General features: G+C 50.8%; 7 protein-coding genes across 7 annotated transcripts; 2 read left to right on the forward strand and 5 right to left on the reverse strand.

Moving 5' to 3' along the window:
* Positions 1-466: 466 nt before the first annotated feature.
* Positions 467-2,433, reverse strand: M430DRAFT_51219 (hypothetical protein; the record flags this gene model as incomplete). Its single annotated transcript, XM_024868197.1, has 4 exons — positions 467-705; positions 759-870; positions 920-1,651; positions 1,702-2,433. 4 exons carry the CDS (start codon positions 2,431-2,433, stop codon positions 467-469), a joined length of 1,815 nt encoding a protein of 604 aa, XP_024720393.1.
* Positions 2,434-3,658: 1,225 nt separating this feature from the next.
* M430DRAFT_67210 (hypothetical protein) lies at positions 3,659-8,373 on the reverse strand (the record flags this gene model as incomplete). The annotated part of the gene is made up of 9 exons (XM_024869275.1): positions 3,659-4,096; positions 4,157-4,783; positions 4,999-5,492; positions 5,549-5,749; positions 7,409-7,534; positions 7,599-7,857; positions 7,932-7,985; positions 8,099-8,234; positions 8,353-8,373. The coding sequence occupies 9 exons, from the start codon at positions 8,371-8,373 to the stop codon at positions 3,786-3,788; spliced, it is 2,229 nt and encodes a 742-aa protein (XP_024720394.1). The 3' UTR covers positions 3,659-3,785.
* Positions 8,374-9,275: 902 nt separating this feature from the next.
* Positions 9,276-10,810, reverse strand: M430DRAFT_28611 (hypothetical protein; the record flags this gene model as incomplete). The annotated part of the gene is made up of 2 exons (XM_024865806.1): positions 9,276-10,534; positions 10,759-10,810. 2 exons carry the CDS (start codon positions 10,808-10,810, stop codon positions 9,276-9,278), a joined length of 1,311 nt encoding a protein of 436 aa, XP_024720395.1.
* An 86-nt stretch (positions 10,811-10,896) lies between these two features.
* M430DRAFT_35510 (hypothetical protein) lies at positions 10,897-11,508 on the forward strand. Its single transcript, XM_024866751.1, has 3 exons — positions 10,897-11,081; positions 11,155-11,253; positions 11,323-11,508. Exons 1-3 carry the CDS (start codon positions 11,030-11,032, stop codon positions 11,478-11,480), a joined length of 309 nt encoding a protein of 102 aa, XP_024720396.1. The 5' UTR covers positions 10,897-11,029; the 3' UTR covers positions 11,481-11,508.
* A 39-nt stretch (positions 11,509-11,547) lies between these two features.
* Positions 11,548-12,917, reverse strand: M430DRAFT_35511 (hypothetical protein). The gene has a single exon (XM_024866752.1). It carries the CDS (start codon positions 12,857-12,859, stop codon positions 11,669-11,671), a length of 1,191 nt encoding a protein of 396 aa, XP_024720397.1. The 5' UTR covers positions 12,860-12,917; the 3' UTR covers positions 11,548-11,668.
* A 630-nt stretch (positions 12,918-13,547) lies between these two features.
* M430DRAFT_276706 (hypothetical protein) lies at positions 13,548-14,237 on the forward strand (the record flags this gene model as incomplete). The annotated part of the gene is made up of 2 exons (XM_024865685.1): positions 13,548-13,808; positions 13,891-14,237. The coding sequence occupies 2 exons, from the start codon at positions 13,548-13,550 to the stop codon at positions 14,230-14,232; spliced, it is 603 nt and encodes a 200-aa protein (XP_024720398.1). The 3' UTR covers positions 14,233-14,237.
* Positions 14,238-15,748: 1,511 nt separating this feature from the next.
* On the reverse strand, positions 15,749-17,660 carry M430DRAFT_35512 (hypothetical protein). The gene is made up of 2 exons (XM_024866753.1): positions 16,853-17,660; positions 15,749-16,782 (listed from the first exon to the last, which is right to left on the reverse strand). The coding sequence occupies exons 1-2, from the start codon at positions 17,312-17,314 to the stop codon at positions 16,192-16,194; spliced, it is 1,053 nt and encodes a 350-aa protein (XP_024720399.1). The 5' UTR covers positions 17,315-17,660; the 3' UTR covers positions 15,749-16,191.
* Between the last annotated feature and the right edge of the window lie 917 nt (positions 17,661-18,577).

Genomic DNA, 18,577 nt, shown 5'->3' on the forward strand with positions numbered 1-18,577 from the left:
GTGTGTATGTCTACTGGTCTGCCTTACCTATACAGCATTCGATTCAGGTTTCCGGGAAGGAGCAGTGTTTGGCAGCCTTTCTAAAACAAAGTGAGAAAAGCAAGAGTAAATTCATTAAATGACGCGGAACGCCATGCCGTCCACGGGCAACCAGGGGGAGGGGGGCACAAGAGCCAGCCGTCCGGACCATATCCGTCCTGACCATACGAGTCTTCTATGTACAATGCATCGATCATAACCCTCTTCGACCTTCGATGTTGTTCAAGACTGTGGTTGATACACCCTGTTGCATATCTCATCTGTATCCTCGCTCCGTGGAGGAGGGGCATGGAGGTATCGTGATGTCAGTAAGTCAGGTCTTGATATCAAATCTTGAGATCGTGCGGCCCTTCGTTGGCATCCGTATCGCCCGCCATCCTCAAATCATCAAGACCCTAACAATCATTTCTAAACTCTCCTTCTCACTTCAAGTCTGAGCCCCATCGTCACCATCAGCATCCAACTCCTCGTCTCCATCTGCGTCTTCGTCGCCATTCAATGCCGTCGCGCCCATCAGACCCGTCATTGTCTGGTCGTCCTCAGCATCCTCTCGGGCCTCGGACTCGAAATCATCTTCCACGCCGTTCTTGTTGAGATATGTACGCAGGTCGTTGACGCCCTTGCCAGAGAAGACGCAGAAGACGTTGCGTTGATGTTCGGTGAATTCTGCTCGTGTCAGTAGAGAAGGAGTAAAAAAAAGAGGGATAGTAGAAGCGCACCTGCCGGAGCCTCGCGACAGAATTGCTCGAGGTCATGGCGGAGAAAGGCCTGGACCCCGGTTAAACTGAGATGGGTGAGTTTTTGGCAGTTATTAAGGAGGACGATGATGCTCTGGAATCTTGTTAGCAGTAGTACCATGAACCTGAAGGGATAATCTGACTCTGAGTGTTAGATTGGTACAGTAACTAAGATGTACCCTTTCAAGGCTGCTCCCCGCAGTATAGTAGGTTGGCATTTCTTCACCACCGGGCCGATGGGCACCATGTCTGATACGAGGTTGATTGGCCTGCGCCAATGCATAAACACTCCTATCAGTGATACTAGAGCACTTCACAAGGCCGATCCGCCTTAACTTGGGAAGAGCAGCCAGCTTCATAATAGAATCATCGGTGAGGTGAACGCAGCATCCAAGGTCGATGTACCGGATTCGGTTACAGCATGCCACGAGCTTCTGGACCGCATTGTCTGTGATATGGCCGCAGTGTCCGAGATGCAGGTAATGGAGATTTTTCCCTAATCTGCTGATGGAGTTGACAGCGGCATCTGTAAGATTTCTGCACTTGGAAAACACCAAATTCCTCAATCGTGGAGCAACATCAATGATTCTATCAACGGCACGATCTGTCAATTGAGCACAACTTGTAAGATCCAATATACGCAGATGCTCGTACGTCCGGTTCGGAGGCAGGTTGAGGAAGGCAGCGTCCGTGACCAAATCACAATTGGCTAGCCGAAGTTCACGCAAGCTCTGACCTTTGCTCAGGAGAGCAGTCACTGGGTCATTACCAATGTTCCGGCACTGATGGAGATCGATTTCAAGGATGTTAGGGCAGTTCTCGGCGAAGGCAAGGACGGCAGTATCATCGAGTTGGTCACAATCATTCAGTTTGAGCTAGAAGGATCAGCAAAGCCAGAATATAAGGGGCTGGAGCCAAGGCTTACTCTCTTGAGATACTTGCAGCTCTCCGCAACCTGGATCATAGACTCGTTAGAGATCTTCTTGCAAGCAGATATGTTAAGCCCCTGTAATCGCCGACAGTTCTCTGCCAACGCATACATCGAGGCCTCAGTTATTTGTGTATCTCCAGATATGTCCAGAGCAAGGAGATGACTGCTCCCAGTGACCAGACCGATAAGACCATGGTCCGTAAGGCCCTTGCAGTTCGTTAACGTCAACCGTTCGACTCTCGTACAGACTGAAAGCGGAGCAACACTGCCGTCATTCACCCTATCCGCCAGGCTCGCAAGGTTTAGCCTCTTGATGAAATCCCGGTATGCGAAGTACGGGTCGGGGAGAGAAAGGGTTTTGCATATAGACCCATGCTTATTCCAAGTTGTACAGGTCGGTCGGTGCCAGAGAAGGTCCACGCAATTCCTCGCCCATCGTTTCGATACGCACATGCTGTTCAGCAGGTCCTGGGGATTGCTGAGCTTCGAGAATATGCTGATGAGAACCTCAGCCGGCAGACGGTTGGCCGGGGGGACCTTGAGCTCTTCGGATACCGCCATATCTTGGAATGTAGGAACGCCCACGGACGACTGCGAATCATTGTTTCCTGCGTAGAAGTCCGACTCCTCGTAATCTGCTCGTGCTGGAGAATTGCTTGACGATGACTGGGAGTCTCCATCTGCCTCGGGCGTCCCGCGATAGGACGTCTGGGTGTTGATCGCCATGGATACCCGACCCCGCATGCTGAGCGAGGACGAGGCTTGTCCAGGAGTTTGCGAGGTTGAGGCGGCCAGTATATCAGATTATGTTACTCGCGTCTAGATAAGTCCGACGTCGTGATTTTGTGGGCGTGATAGCGAGGCTTCGCAGGTGTCAGGTCGACACGGATGATGCCTGGTCGGTTCAGTGGCTGGCTCAGCCTCGCGTTGAGCAGAACGGTTTACCTGGACTTAGATTCGGTTGTAGAATTGTAGATGGCGATGGAGTAGATACCACGATTCGGAAGGTCCTGGGCTTCCGATGTGGCTCTGTTGTTGTATGCTGGTGGCAGATTACCAGGCGTCTAGCTGACTATTGCTGGATCTGGGGTTTGAGTTGTGATGGAAGAGGTGTGCAGCTGTTGAATGCATTGCGAGTGATGGTGCCTGATTGGCTCGGCTAAGGCAGCTGTGACCAGCCCTCTGCACACGTGATTGGGTGAGACCGCTGGATGATTCCTTATCTATTTTGGGCGTTGTTGTTGGGCAAATGACAAAGGGCAGATGGCAAATGGCAGATGGCAAATGATCACAGCTTCGTACTTCGATGCAAGCAGGTTCGGGTCTATTGCGGAGGTACGTTGTATTTGCTATCTCGCGCGAGGCACAACATACCAGACGCAGCCAGTCCACCCCTTTGAGAGCTTATCGAAGACGATACCAGTGTAGTCCCTTCCTTGGATCTTTATCAACAGAACCTACTACAAGTTGTTTCTCCTATCCCCCGGACTGTCCGCCTAAAAGCGCAATCGGGAGACAGGGAGGCTGATTGGGCCACCCTTTAACTTGCAGATGGAGATTTGCATGGCCTAAGGACTCTTACGTGCATGAGGCTGATTCTTACCAACGGTTGGTGGAGTTGGAAGCCCTATGATGAAACTACATAACATGGGGAGCTGCAGATTCGACCTTGATAATGGCCGGAAACCTGCGACCCGCGTTTGAAAATAGGTCGAGCATTCTGATCGGTAAGGCTATTTGACTGTTGGGTCGTCAAAAATAGGGCAATAGACGCCGAACACGGGATGTCCTGGGGAGAATATCAAGGATATCGCCGCAAATTTGGTTTGGGCTTTTCAGCGAAACTGTCTTCTCTTCTGGCTCCTAGATTAAGGTAAGGGACCTCACCTCTTGCTGTCACGTGAGCAACATGGCACTACCTTAGGTAGATGGGTTGAGATGTGAATTCAATGTCCAAGCACTCGTTCTATGATGTCTAAGTCTATCTAAGTTCTCAATCTCTAAGTGCACCATCATAAATCGTACATCATATTCACACGCTATTCCCTTCGCCGCAACTCCTGTGCTGCACTACTCCTCTATTTCTCGTCATAGTTCCCCTTCGCCCATGCCCTCAGCACATTCTTCTTTATCTTGCCCGTGCTCGTCTTAGGCAACTCCTGCACGACCTCCACTTCCCTGGGAACCATAAACTTGCTAATGGAACTCTCGTGTTTGGCCCACTCAATCAACTCCTCTCCCTTCAATTGTCTGCCTTCTTGGACTGTGACAAAGGCCTTTGGTCGTTCTCCCCAGTGGGAATCAGGGACGGAAACTACACCTGCTTCCAACACGTCAGGATGTTGGGTAAGCATCGCTTCCAGGGCAACGGACGAGATGTTCTCTCCGCCTAGATATCCGTATTAGCCATCTGAGAATCAAAATAGGAAGAAAGTGGGAGGATAAGTACCGGAAATAATAATATCCTTCTGCCGATCCAAAATCTGTATCGAACCATCCGGATGCCAAACCGCCAAGTCCCCACTATGTAACCCACCGCCAGCGAACAACTTCTTCGTCGCCTCGGGGTCCCACAGGTACTCTTTAGCGCAAATATTGCCAAAGAACACAATCTCTCCGATCTCCTTTCCGTCCTTCTTGACATCTACCAACTCTCCATCCGCCACCCCCTCAGTCTTGATAACGCGAACAGGCAACGAGGTGATAAACCCATGACCCTGGCGAGCCATGCGCGCGTATTTCTCCTTGGTAGGAAGCGTCTCCCAGACTGGCATATGGTAGCCTTTGGTTATGGGTCCGTAGGTCTCCGTCAAACCATATACATGAACAGGCATGAGGTTGAGGTTGGTCATTTGCTCGAAGAGGTGAGCGGTTGGAGGGGACGCGGCGACGGTGACGCGGACGGGTGAGGGGAGTCTTTCAGCGTCCTTGTTGGCGCAGAGTAGGGTGTTAACGGTTGGTGCTGCGGCGAAGTGGGTGACATTCTCGTTCTTTAGCAGCTTCCAGATCAAGGGGTAGTCGATTTTGCGAAGGCAGTAATGGGTTCCTCGGACAGCGGTTACGGCCCAGGGGAATGCTAGAGAATAAGAGAATATTGATTAGCTTGCGAGTACAAAAGGTGATGAGGAATGGAGGCAAGGGTAGTATTGAGATGGGACGCCGCTCGAATGACGGAAATTGGTAATCGAGGGACTAGGTAGACTCTATCACAAGCAATGCACCGGTGATCGAAGCACTTGCTTCACCATTTCTCTTCAAAACGAACAAGCGAAGAAAAAGGTAAGTACTCACTCCACCCCATAGCATGAAACATCGGTAAGGTCCAAAGATATCCACATCTTCCAACGTGGTAATTCAGACCCGACTCAATGATATTCGCCAACGCCGCCAAGTATGCACCGCGATGCGTATAAACCACACCCTTCGGTCTGGCGGTCGTCCCACTCGTAAACGGGACGGAAATGCAGGAATCCTCGTCTTCTGTCTGGGCTTTCAAGCCGGCCCATCCACGGCTCCCATTTTCGGTATCGTAATTCAGGCCTTCCAAAACCGCTGCATCGAAGGGGCCAGACAAGGCGCCCGAGGTCGAGTCTGTATCGGTGTCGATTATGAAAGGAACCTTCGGGTTGCGTGACCCAAAATCCGAGAGTAGGCCAGCGTATTCCTTATCGACGATGATGGAATCTACCTTTGCGTACTCGAAGATATACGTGATATCCTCCTTCTTCAAGCGATAGTTGATTGGGACCATAATACCACCCGCAGCGGCAATCCCAAAAATGGACCTATTGAGCGCATGTGTTAAGATATGCCTTTGGAGTGGCGAGATACGGGTTCTTACTCTAGGAAAGCGGGCGTGTTAGGAGCCAGTATCCCAACTCTCTTGTAATCATTTTTGATCAGATAATATGCCAATCCTCTTGCCCGATCAGCAAATTCTGCATAATTCCGTCGCAAAACCTTCCCGTTTGCGCACACATGGTAGATAGCCAAAGCATCGGGCTCTATCTCTGCGGCGCGGGGAAGGAAGAATGTCGGGGACCTGGATGATTGCGGTCAGTCTTTTCCCGGTGCGACTGAGAAGAAATATTTGAACACGTGATAGTGTCCATGTTTGAGCTGCTGGACATCGACCCTCCTCAGATATGTTGAAGGAGTTACCCAGCTTTGGGCGCTCACGGATCGGACCAACGGAAGGACACATTTGCGACCAGGGACCCTTACAGATGCTGAATATGGTATTGATGGGGGTATGCTGTGTTATCCGCTACCGTACTGGAGGCCGAGGAGGGCAGGAAGTGGGAAACCAGTTTCTGAAGACGGGTTTCTGGGGGAGACATGTTGGGCGTTGTCTCTCTGCTACTCAAGAAAGGGAATGAAGCTGGAGTTGCTGGGCGCGGAGGAGGATCGTGGGTTTTTTGCGGGGTATCCGGGGGCGGTACGCACGGCTGCCGCGCTATCTCGGGTCTCCAGCACCGACTACCGGTAAATTCGCAATTGAAGGAAAGGAGACGCAAGAAGCCGAAAAAAACAAAAAGCAATTGTCTACTAAAGATTGAGAAGCAGTATTGTTGTGTAGAAGGAGAGGAGTGAAAGCAGGACTTTAATACCCGCGCAGACTTGTCAAGGTCAAACGACACCCCCGCTTTGGTGGGGTACGGCCACTTCCCCCGACGTTGATCATCCTCGGCTATAAGAGTGTGCCTAGGTCCTAGGTGAGGTATATTTCCAATCAATCGTACGTTGGGGGAACCGGTTTCGCAATGCCCACAATAAGAATTACGGCGTCCGTGGATAGTTGAGGCTATCTATACCGTAGCTACAGGCTAGAGCAGGGGAATAAGAGCTGCCATTAATTCCCTTTCCCCGCCAAGTACCCAGCTGAACTACGGCTACCCGGCATTACGCGGCTGTGGACGGCTTTGAGAGAGCCTGCCGGTAGATACACAAGGCAAACGCGGTCTCAGGATATTGTTTTGTGCACCTGCATTGGGTTTATTCCGATACCCTTGCGGGTTCATTAACCCTACCTAGGTAGGTATATGTGAGGGGCCGAGCTGGGTGACATTACATATCGGAGACATTGGGGGTATATCGGTGTCGGTTACAGGCTATGCAAGATTCCACAAAGGGGTAAATGGGCAGCAAGGGAAGCGGGCAGTCCCGCATGAAGAGGGGAGTGCGCTGATGATCGTCGCATTCGAAAGAGTGGCTCTGTCCGGAAAACTAGGGGTCGAGGGAACCCATTCAACGATTGTCCATCAATATCCAGGAATCCTATGTGACCAAGGCTCTCCAAGTATCACTGCCACCCTTTCGCATTCATAGCTATCACGGCGCACCCTTCCAACAGTATATCCGTAATGGGTCAAACGATCCTGTTCGGCCTTATCGGTTGTCACATTAGTATCAGTCCAGTGTCACCCTCTACCCCAGAATTCTTATTCGAGAATTTTTATTCCCTAGAGCGGCATGCAAGACGAAGCTATACACAGAAGAGCTCCTTGCTCATCGGTGGTCTTTTCCGCACAGCAACCCATGTGTATCATATGACCTCACCAGCCTTGGGATCCACCCTCACGAGTTGAACAAAGCATTGACGTTGTGACTGATTGCAAATTGATAGAGAACAATCCATGCACCCCCTCCATCCCAAGACACAAAGATATCGTCGACGTCGGAAAAAAATTAGTAGCCGTACTCAGCCAACTGCTTCTTCGTCTTGTCGTCAACCTTCGCGCTCTTCTGGGCCTCGGCGAGTTGTCTTCGTGCCGTCTTCTTGCGGGCGTAGTATGCGGCTCCCTTGACCTTCCGTCTCTCCTCGAGTCTACGCATGAATTAGCTCCGACCAAATCCGAAATCCAAGCGCAGTGGCGCCGCAAAGCACATACCTAGCGACAACATCCTGGTACTTCCATCCAACCTCGTGGCTCAGTCGGCCAACTGTGCAGTACTTGCGGCCAGGCTTCAATCTCAAAACTCTCAGAGCTTGAGGAACGACCACTCTCTTGACCTTGTCGTATGGGGGTGGGACACCCTCGAAGACCTTGAGTCTCTCCATAGCGGCGGCACCACGGGCGGTCTTGTGGGGAATCATTCCACGGACGGTCTTGTAGAAGATTCTTGAGGGGGCGCGGAAGTGGAAAGGACCTATTCCGAGTCAGAGCCCATTCCCAATTTCCAACCGCTCATCCGTATTTCGAGTCACGGATAGTGTAGCTTACCTCCTCGGGTGGGGTTGTATCTGGTCATCTTTCGGAGGTATGCGTGGTACTTTACTGTAATCAAAGTAAAGTCAGTCGTAGCCCTTAATGTCCTGATGTGCGCCCATGCAATCCAATTCGTCCTCTTCCAATCCAATTTCGACGCAGGGTATGGGTGCAGAACATACGCTTCGCACGGAAGAACTCTCCAGAGATGTTCAGGGCCTCGCATCGCACAACGACGATCTTCTGACCGTTGAGCAGCTGCTTAGCCACAGTGCTGGCCAGCCGACCAAGGAGGTGACCCTTGCCGTCGATGGTGATCTATTCCATCCCGTTGTTAGCAGGCTCCTCGAAACTCCTCTCGCAATTCCCTCTCACGGCTGTCCCGATTGTTGACGCATCGCAACCTCGCGACGAGGAAGGAAGAAGGGAGACTCACGACGTTCTCAAAGGTCGACATCTTGTCCTGCTACACGTGGAATGAGAAGACAGATATCAAGGTTTGCCGGTATCCTCAACCTTCGTGATGGTGGAGGATGGTTGTCGATTTGCCGTTAGAAGTTCGTCGCTGTTTCTCGTCAAGAGGTTCGCGAGCACACAAATTGTGATGTCGCTTAGCGTGTTTTAGCCGAAGAGCCGCATCAGGGCTAACGCCCACAGGCCCTAATTAGAGAAATTCAGGGAAGTGAAGAGAGTTGCTATTCATGTGAACATGTCAACGAGTGATGGATTGATTAATTATGAACGGCGCTGTCACTAAATTCGGAGTCGTTATGCTGCGCTCTTACGGCATCTGCACTTGTCGATATTCTGCTGGATGAGATTTGAAGATTTATAGCTACCCTCTTCTTCGCTCCTTCCCGTACCCCTTCAATTACCTCGCGGCCAGAACCATATCGCCGCATCATTCCATGACAAGAGCGAAGGTGGTCGAGTGCTCAATAGAACATACTCTTAGGCAGATTCGTCAAACTTGTCTTGCAACCATAGGAACCCCTCGAGCATAAATGCATTCTTACATTCTAACGCGCCTTTTTGAGTCGAAATCTGTTGTAACTATGCCTGTCTCTTGTTCTATGCATCAATATATCGGAAACGCCATCCTGGATCCAGTCAACCGCTCAGCGCAGTACGGCCCACTCCGGGTGAGCTCAGAATACATCCCATAAATGCAAATGCGACGATCCAAAGAAACTCGTGCAGTTTCCCTCTCTTGGGAAACAATTAGCTAGCCCGGCACCGACGTACTTCAAAGCAGGAGAGAATTCGTCAAGCTTCGCCCTTGGAAGACAAATGCACTGCCAGCCAAAATTAATAGAAGACTCCGGCATAATATTCCAACCTCCAGCTGCTCTTCGAAACCTATTTGCGGGCGGCATCATCCAACCCATCCAAGACCTCCTGTGTCTCCTTAACCAACGCCCTTCTCTTGTCCCTAATCTCAGGATCGCCGTCCGTCTCCACCGCATCCAACTTCAGCATAACCTCATTCATAATCGTTTCAGTCAATCTCTTATGCTCAAAATCCTTCTTCTTGGGATCCTGTGGAGGGTCCAGCGTATATTGGACACAGAGCGGCAGAATCTTGGTGTGAAAATGGCTCGAAATACTCTGCAGCTTGTCGATGGCAGTTTTTGGCGCCGGGATTGGTGTTACCGGTCTGGAGCTTCCTTCGCGGGCGCCTGGATCAGGGCTCAACTTTGAGTCGCCCTTTCTACTCTTTCCTCCTTTCTTCTTGGACTTGCGATTCCGCTTCTTCTTTCCGGTGGAATCCGCCACACTCTCACTCCCATCAGAGTCCTCGGACGCGTCTGCCGGCGCATCTCCAACTATACAGAGAATCTCACTCTGGTTTCTCAAGTTGTAATCTCGGCATGGGCGGTAATCATCCTTCAGTTGTTGTCCCTTATATAACAACTTCAACCTCTTCTCACTGCCATCAGGCAAGCCCATCACGATGGCAGCGCGCTCTTTGATATCTCTCACTTGTAATTTCCCATCTCCAATTGAGTAAGCTGGAAACTTGACGGGATAGGTGATGCCTTTGTTCTTGATCAACAGCACGTCGTCTGTGGCCGTCGCGCTCGTCCCCGAGCGGTGCGGGTCGTGCGCGCGGGCCAGGTCATCGGATGTGATGTAGGAGAAATCATCGTCGGTGACGTTCGGGATGTTGCTGCTGCGTCGGAAGGGCGACAACCGTGATCCGCCGAAGGGGAACACGTTCGTCAAACGATTCATTGAGAGGGCAGCGGTGAGGAGAATGAGTAAGGTGCCTGCGAGAGCACTCGGCGGCAGCTGGTCTAGATGTGCGGCTTTAGTAGCGGCGTTGATATACTGCTGCGCTGGTTCGGGCAGCGAAGAGTATGCCTTGGATACAGAAGAGAGAGATGTGTCGACGTAGCTCTGAAGAGAGTCAGGGAGGCGTGGAATTAAGGATGACATGGGATGCTCAGTTGCTGCAAACCACCTTGGCTGATACCCTTGAGCTCCTTCGGTGCCTTCTCCGTCGGTATTAGTTTGTGGGGTGGTGGAGGACTCGAGTCTCTCTGTCTCTGATATGGACAGAGTAGTCGACAAAGCCGTTGAGGCGACCTCTTCTCCTTGCTTGGCCCTTGACCCGACTTTATTCCTTGACAAGCGAGTCGAGATAGTACGGGGGCGAAATTCGGGAGGCCCAGGTCGTCCAGGGCACGACTGTCTGCTCCGACGAAGGCAAGGTACGGTACCGCTAGAGGAACGACAGGATCTCTCCCAAAACCCCGTGGTTGATGTAATGCGAAAATGTTGTCCCTTATCCCTCGGATCAGCCCGCAAGGAACTACAAGGGGAGCATGGATATACTCACTCCCGTCGATGAATCGATTCACTCCCCCCGGCTTTCCCCAATCTTGCGTCATTCTAGAACGCCCTGCATCTATCCACATCTCGCAGCGATTAATAATTCTTCCTCCGGATTGTGTTATAACATATGATATCGTTCTCTATCCGCGACTCTATATAAAACCCATTTGCCCCTCGCTCACGTCGCTGTCCTAGACACAGCGATCGAACACTTGCCCATCATTTCGTTCCTACTACGCAGATTCTTTTCGACGACACCCGTCGCCCCAGCAAACATGTCTGCTGCTAAGACCAAGGCGCTGAACATCATTGATGAGAACGCCGTTGGTACGTCTTCCCCGCTTCCTCTGCGCCCGGATCGCACGCGCATTGCAGCTGCTGACGATGTGATGCTATTTAGCCGTCTTCTCAAAATCCTGGTGCCCGTACTGCCGCGCCACCAAGTCCACACTCGATGAGCTAGGAGCCAAGTACTACGCTATCGAGCTGGATCAAGTTGGTACGTCTCCTCCGCCCCGAGTCATCCATCTCCTGGGAACCAAGGTCAAGGTCTGACGGGAATGAACAGATGATGGTGCAGCAATTCAGGCGGCTTTGAAGGAAATCAGCGGCCAATCTTCGGTCCCCAACATCTACATCAAGAAGCAACATATTGGTGGTAACTCCGACCTCCAGGCTCGTAGAGCCGACTTGCCAACTCTGTTGAAGGATGCTGGTGCTCTGTAAGCACTGGATGGAGGACTTGGGATGTTGATAGCGGGTGAGGATGGAGGAGGTTGATACCCGGAGCCGCTGCTTCTGAGCACCCACGAATGTAAAGGATTACGATCCGTATACAACCAGTATACAACTTGCTACGATGATTTTATTTCTCGCAGTGAGAAGAGTCCTATATGTCACATTTATTGTACAAATTATACACGAACCTGCGTAGAGACCGTCCCCATCGGCCGCTCCACAAACTCCATGAGCCCATTTACGACGCTTTGCCGAGCCCCTTCACTGGCGACCGTCTTCCCCGCCAAGTAATTCAACCACACTGCCCTTGAAAGTCTCTCATCCTTCACCTCTCCCAACCGCTGCGCGCTCTTCCCATCATCATACCAGACGGCTAGCTTCCCCTCCCTGTCCCTGATCAGCAACAATTCCTTTTGCTTCGGGACACTGCCCCTATTGAACAAAGCTTTGAACTGCTGCATCGCGGCGCCAAAACTCTCATCCTGGAACTCTTCCTTATGGATAGGATTCTGCGCGCGTGCGGTGATCTGCCTCACCCACCCATCCCTAAGGTGATGGAAATCCGTATTCCGGGTCGGTACGATCCGAATCAGTGACCTAATGTGTGTATCCTTCAACAACTCGCCCCAAACCTTTTCTCCTTCCTGGGGATCTAGCAGCTTCGACTTTAAGGCATCCTTCTCGCCTGCTACCAATGTTGATCCCACTGAGCTGATCTTCCGAATCAGAGCCTCTTGTAACCGAGCGATATCGTCCGTTGCGACATACAACCCCACAACATAGACCTCAATGCCCAAGAAACTAACAGTCCGGATGCCCAGCCCCAGCAACTGATACTCCACGGTCCCGCTATCACTTTGCGCGGGGCCCAATTCGTCCGCCCGCGCCTCCACATCCTCATCAGAAAACTCCACCACCCGCGGAAACTCCGGCACCGTGCTCGTCCCCGTCTTCACCGTGTCTGGAATCTCCTCCGGCTGCTCGCCCATCTTCTGCACTACGACCTTCCTCTCGCGCCCCAGGACAACCATCGGGTCATCTGCTCGTTTGCCGGAATCGAGCTTGTTGGCGTTGGACGGCGGTGGCAGCTCTACCGACGTCGCTGTTGCGTAGATGGCGACCATGCCAAAGACAACCCCAATGGCGGCATAGTAGGAGCGTCGTTTATAGTATGCGCGCCGTTCAGCTTCGAGGCGGTGCAGGGTGACGGAGTCGAGTAGATTGCGAGGCTCTGGAGCGGGGGAAAGGCTTTGGGATTTGGCGCTGAGATTCCGCAATTGCAACCGGGGGGAAGTGAGACATCGTGGGCGTATAGGATGCCGTGGCAGGAGGCGGAGTGCCCTCGTGGTAGGTGTACGGAGAGACATTTTGAGCTGCTGTTGTGTTGTTACAGAATGCTGAGGAGAAAGAAGTTAGCTGGTTAGCTGATGTTTCGAAGTGATGACGAGATGCGCTTGTCTCGCTTGCATAAAATCCGGGGAAGCTTGATCTCAACGTCCTTCGACTGGCTGCAACTTAAGTTTTCTCAAACCTCGAAACCAACTAACCATTTGTATATCGTACAAGAGGGCATTGCCATATAGGTGACTAAGTGGAGTGAAACAGGGGAGTTGGATACTTTTGGAACTGGGGTCCAAGACGAAGCAGTCAAACTTCCTTCACCGATTGACCGTGCTGGATGATTGAACAAGGATCAAATATTTTCACCCTTCTGTTTTGGAATTTGGAGTATGTCGGGGTAGTCCTCGCTGATTCTAGGTGCTTTGAGGCAACAGTTGAATAAGGTCCCACATCTTATTCGTTAGCTTTCCCCTCATCTACCTGTAAACAAACGAATCACTTCTAAATATATATCTGCTTACCTAGCTCTTTGCTTTCTATTTCTTCTCTATAAACATTGTTCTGTATCAGTCTAGACAATGAAGGGTCACATCTACTGTCATAAACTCTGAGCTACTCAACATTTATGGACTGATAGTTATTAAGCCTTGTGATCCAGTTCTCAGTCGAAGAGGATCCTGCAAATTATCCATAACCCTTAATCATCTTAGTGCAATGCTTAAGATAGGAATCTTTCACAATTCTTGTTCCATTCTAAGGCCGCACACATCTTTCTTTCTTCCTTCCGCGGTCGGGTACTCCGATTTAACCTCGCCGCCGCGACTCATCCGAGAGCTGGCGAAGCCCGAGGCGTTGATGAACTGGTTCGGCTGGATTTCGAAATATGGAATGGCAATCGTGATTCTCGCTTCAGCTGAGCCTCACCTTTCCATTTACCCTGCTCTCCACACAATGACATCCTACTCTCCACGCGATGTAATCCTCGAATTTTGAGAAGTTGTCGCCCGCCAGATCCGCACTGTATCGCAAGGTACGGGAGGCTCTGAACACGTACAAGCGCCCAGCAGAGAAGGACCTGAAGGAGCTCACGGACGAGAGCAACGGCAGACTGCCAGACCGCATCCAGGTTATTTACGATGCATACCTTTTCCTACAGGAAGGGCTGATGCCAATCCCTCAACACATGGCAAAGCTTGGTACTGTATTCAGACACAAAGTGCTGCCGAAACCATACACAGATGCCATCGCTCGTATTGCGGTGAAGAATCGAGTAGCACTCGGGGACTACGCCATCCGCCTTATGTTACAGCCATACTCCGCAGCCGACAAGAAGAAGATTAAGGAGGCAGGCGTCGACATAGACCAATTGCCAACACAGGCGACCTCCCGAAGACGATGAGCGCGTTACGAGTCGACAACGGCGACAATGGCGATAAGTTGACAACGGATAGAGCAAATGACAACGGAAATTCACTTATTCCACTAGGTGAGAACGATAGATCAAGTATCTTACCTTGCAGTTGGGGTGTTGATGCCATTGTGAGTTTGTGTCCGAATTCACAGTTGGAATCTTCGAGTTTACCGTGAAAGTCTTGATCGTCAAATCCTGCCAGAAGAAGGTATGTCCGCTGGGAGGGACTTGGAAGACATTTAAACATTTCTCTGACCATGAAGCTCGAATACTCCTCAATAGCCGAGAGTCTATCAAGATTCAAGCCTTCTGATACTTCTTTCCTGGTGCGCACCGTCAACATATTACCTTCCCCTATATTCTCCAGCTACCCTAATTAACTAGCCTACCTAAGTTGACTACAGTCACAGATTTCCCTTATTTAGATCTAAATCTGAATCCACCCTTTACTACCTAGTTAGTGAATACCTACTAAAGGCGTCCTCTCTTTGTTTACCTACCTACCTACCTACTTTACCTACATTATCCTACCTATCCTACCCACCCTCCCTACAACACCATCACCATCACCAATACCAATACCAACACCACCACTGCCATGTCCCACTAATTCAAGATCCAAAATTTACAAATTATCATGATTCTTCTACTAATTTCCGGTCCCCACCTACCTACCTAATTCACTATTACATTCCTAACTACTATAACAACAATGGGCAAACATATCATGAATGACAGCGAATTAATCAATCAACAGCGAAAAAAAAAAAAAAATCATAAATTAACATAAATCGACAATCAAAAAGCAGAATTACAATATATTCACTTTACTTTACCTTAACTTATCGAAACCTAGGAGTAAGGCCAACAAAGAAACACGCAGAAAGACCTTACCCCCGGCAAATCTCAAAGAACGACCGCACCCGCAGCCGTATGTATTCTCTCCTCGCAAGCAAGCCATTCTGTATAACGAACTTCCTACCTAGCAAGGACAAAATAACTCTCAAGTCCTTCCTTCCTTCCTTCCTTCCTTCTTATATATCATCAATCAATCAATCATCCACATTTAGTATTCCATGCTCTCTTCATTAACGATTGGGTAAAGAATCATAGGTAGTTAGGAATAGGTCAGAAAGAAACCTTGATGTGAAATGGAAAAATGTCGTGGTTCGAGTTCGAGGTAGGCGAGGAGAGGCGAGTGTGGTTAAGGGGTTAAGGGGCTCGTTCGCTTATCTTAAGGTAGTTGTCTAAACTGCCCTGATCTTTGAGGAGTGGAGAAGGTATAAAGATTGATTGATGATTGAAGGATCTTTTCTGACGGTTAGGATTTGTAAGTATCCGCCTAACACTTTTTAATTTTAATTTATACAATTTTTTAATTAATTAATTTATTAACTAATTAGTACTTATCTCTCTAAAGATACCTTTCTTAGTCGAATTTTATAATCTCTCCCTCACTCCCTCACTCCATCCATCCATCCATCAGAACTCCGCGCGAGAAAACGCCTGCCCCGTTCGCCCGCCCGCCTGCCTGCCCGCCTTTTTTTTCTATTAAAAAAAAGGGGGAAAGAAAGAAAGGAGATTAAATAAATATCATATCATATCATAAGTGTGATGATATTGTGGTATAATAGGTAAGGTAGGTAGGGAGAGAGATATAAAACGCCAGTGCCGATGCTCCTGCTCCTCCGTTCCTGTCCTGCACGCCGTGGTATATATATTTAGGCGCCGCTGATTTGTTTTGACTGAGAGATGAGATGAGATGGGATGGGGATTTTTGTTTGGTGTTTTGGCTTTTGCTTTTGCTGCTTTTCGGCATCATCGGGAGACGTCGCGCTTCGGTAAGGTAGGTAGGGTAAGGATTCGCCTGCTGGAGCGATATCGATGTACGCGCATATATATGTACCTATGCAATGCATTGCATTGCGATACTGCGTTGTTGCCTCATCACCCGAATAACCGCACGGCCACAACGAGCAGCACCAGGGCCCACCACGACACCGGATGCGGCATCCCCCGCGCTGCGGCGCTCACGGCCGGCGCCAGGTTCGCACTGACGAAGCCCGGGCCGCATTGCAGATTGACCTGTGTGGCGGCAGCCTCGTAGTCGTTGGCGAGCGCGGAGTCTTTCTGGGCGCCGGCTTGCTGGAACACGGTCATGGTATTCTGCAGACACGCGTCGCACGTGGGCTGGCTGCCTCCCGGGAGCGCGATGTTGAGCGGGAGGTAGTAGATGTAGGAGTCGGTGGGGGAGGAAGCGTTTGTGACGGCGTCGGCGAAGCAGTAGGAGGCGGTGGTGGGATCGCGGAGGCAGGACGCGGTGTAGAGGGGTCTGTAGGCCAGGAGACCGAGGTGCGCTTGTTGGATGATGGGATTCTGGTTCGAGAGGTCGGAGCCGCAGTTTGCGGGGAGGGCGAGGTTCGTGGCGAGGTCGGTCATATAAGGCGTGCAGACGGTGGCATCGGCAGCGCAGGTTGCATCGAGGGTTTGGGAGATGCGGAGGAAGGATTTGGTGGCTTGGAAGAAGGAGTCGGAGTTCTGTTCTGGGTGTGAGATGGAGTCTACGCCTCCAGCATAAGGGGAGGGACATGAAAAGAACCACACGCACCTGGAGAAGCAGAGAGAACGGGAGGCAAGATCTAAAGGTTCCATTTGCAAGGAAGCCATACATGAAATCCGCACAGCTCTGGGTGATATTATTATTGAAGCCCTGATCGAAAGGGCTGGGAAGAGGATTGGGCGTCTGGGAGACTGCCGTTGCGCCCGTCGTCTGCGTCACTGTCACTGTCGCCGTCGCCGTGGCTCCAGCGCGGCGCTGGAGAGGGACGACCACGTCGTCATTCTCCGTCGCCAGGGTCCAGGCCTTGGGGTTCGGGGGCGGACGCTGGTCAACGAGGAGAGTGTCTGACACGGCTTGAGCATCGAGCATCTGCTCGTCGATGTAGATATCTGCAGCTGGGGAGGGAGAGGCGGAGGCGAAGGCGAGACAACATATCGACCAGAGGAGGAATAAGAACCGGCGGGGTGGATGTGAGGAGGGAAAGGAGGGTCGTCGTCGTCGCTCGTCCATGGCGAAGGGCTCTGCTGGGTCGGGGAACATTGGCCGTCTGGTCCTACAATCGTGGTTCAAGCATCGTATACCTAGGCGTCTGCGACGGGATGGAAAGGAGCGGACTGTACGCGGAGCGCACGAGGGTAAAGGAATGAATGGACGATATCCTGTCGATGGATATTGATATCAGGTGTAGACGTCCATCGCCAGCACATATAATATTAATACGACACTACCTTACAGAGAGAGCAAGATCTATTCATCACTTTTTTCCCATTCGATCCGACCAACCCCGAATGATCCAGCCACGATCACTCCCCCTTTCCCTCTTCAGGGTCGCAGCGCCGCTGAGGCTTAAGCCGTGCACCGTGGACCCTTGACAGCGCGGAGCTTTCTGCATGCAGATACGAGTATCGATAGATGGGCGGGGCGCGACGAGGGTTCTAGAATGCTGTGACTATGAATATGGATGGATAGCCCTATGGATATTAGTAGTGGATATCGAATATGTTATATCTGACATGGTCTATAAAGATGTAGCCCCTCCACAGAATCTCAACCTCCATACCAATTAATCAGTCAATCAATCAATCTCAATATGTATCCCCTCACTGCGACTACTACTGCCAGGTACATGCGACACAAACAGAACACATCAGGCCCAGACCTCGGTCCAGAACCGCCCACCGTCTCTCGCTTCCCAAGCGAGATGAGCACCCCGCGGCCACTAGGCCCAGATGGGACGACGGGCGCTATTTCTGGCTGGATCGGCGCTGCGTTCGGAGCATGCCGTCGGTAATTATCCGGATTGCATAATCCGGTTTGTTCAGGGGAGGGGGGAAGGAAGTCTTTGAAAAGGAGGGAGAAGGGGGAAAGGAGAGAGAAATATATGAAGAATTATATATAAAATCTGTTAGATTGATGAATATTCAGAGAGTCTTATTTTCTTGATTATTTGAGAGCAGGAGTTGGCTGTCTATTAAAATCCCCCGCTGTATGTATGTAGCCCTGCCGCCCCCCGTCCTACCCGCCCGATGCCACCGTGCCAGCCCAGCCAAGACTCCGCTCCCAGCAACCCCATCACGCATTCGCAGTCAGAGAGACGACTTTTATATACCTAGACAGATAAGGCTAAGGCAGATATATAGGTAGATATCTCCTTTCTGTACGTTGTACATAGATACATAGACAGTACAAAAAGTAGATCTCTTCTTCTACATTATTTTACCCCAAGCACCACCACGCCCTCGCACATCCACCAGGATAAAAACCCCAAAAACA

Source organism: Amorphotheca resinae (assembly GCF_003019875.1).
Source record: "Amorphotheca resinae ATCC 22711 unplaced genomic scaffold M430scaffold_7, whole genome shotgun sequence".
In the NCBI taxonomy this organism is placed as follows: Eukaryota; Fungi; Ascomycota; class Leotiomycetes; order Helotiales; family Amorphothecaceae; genus Amorphotheca; species Amorphotheca resinae.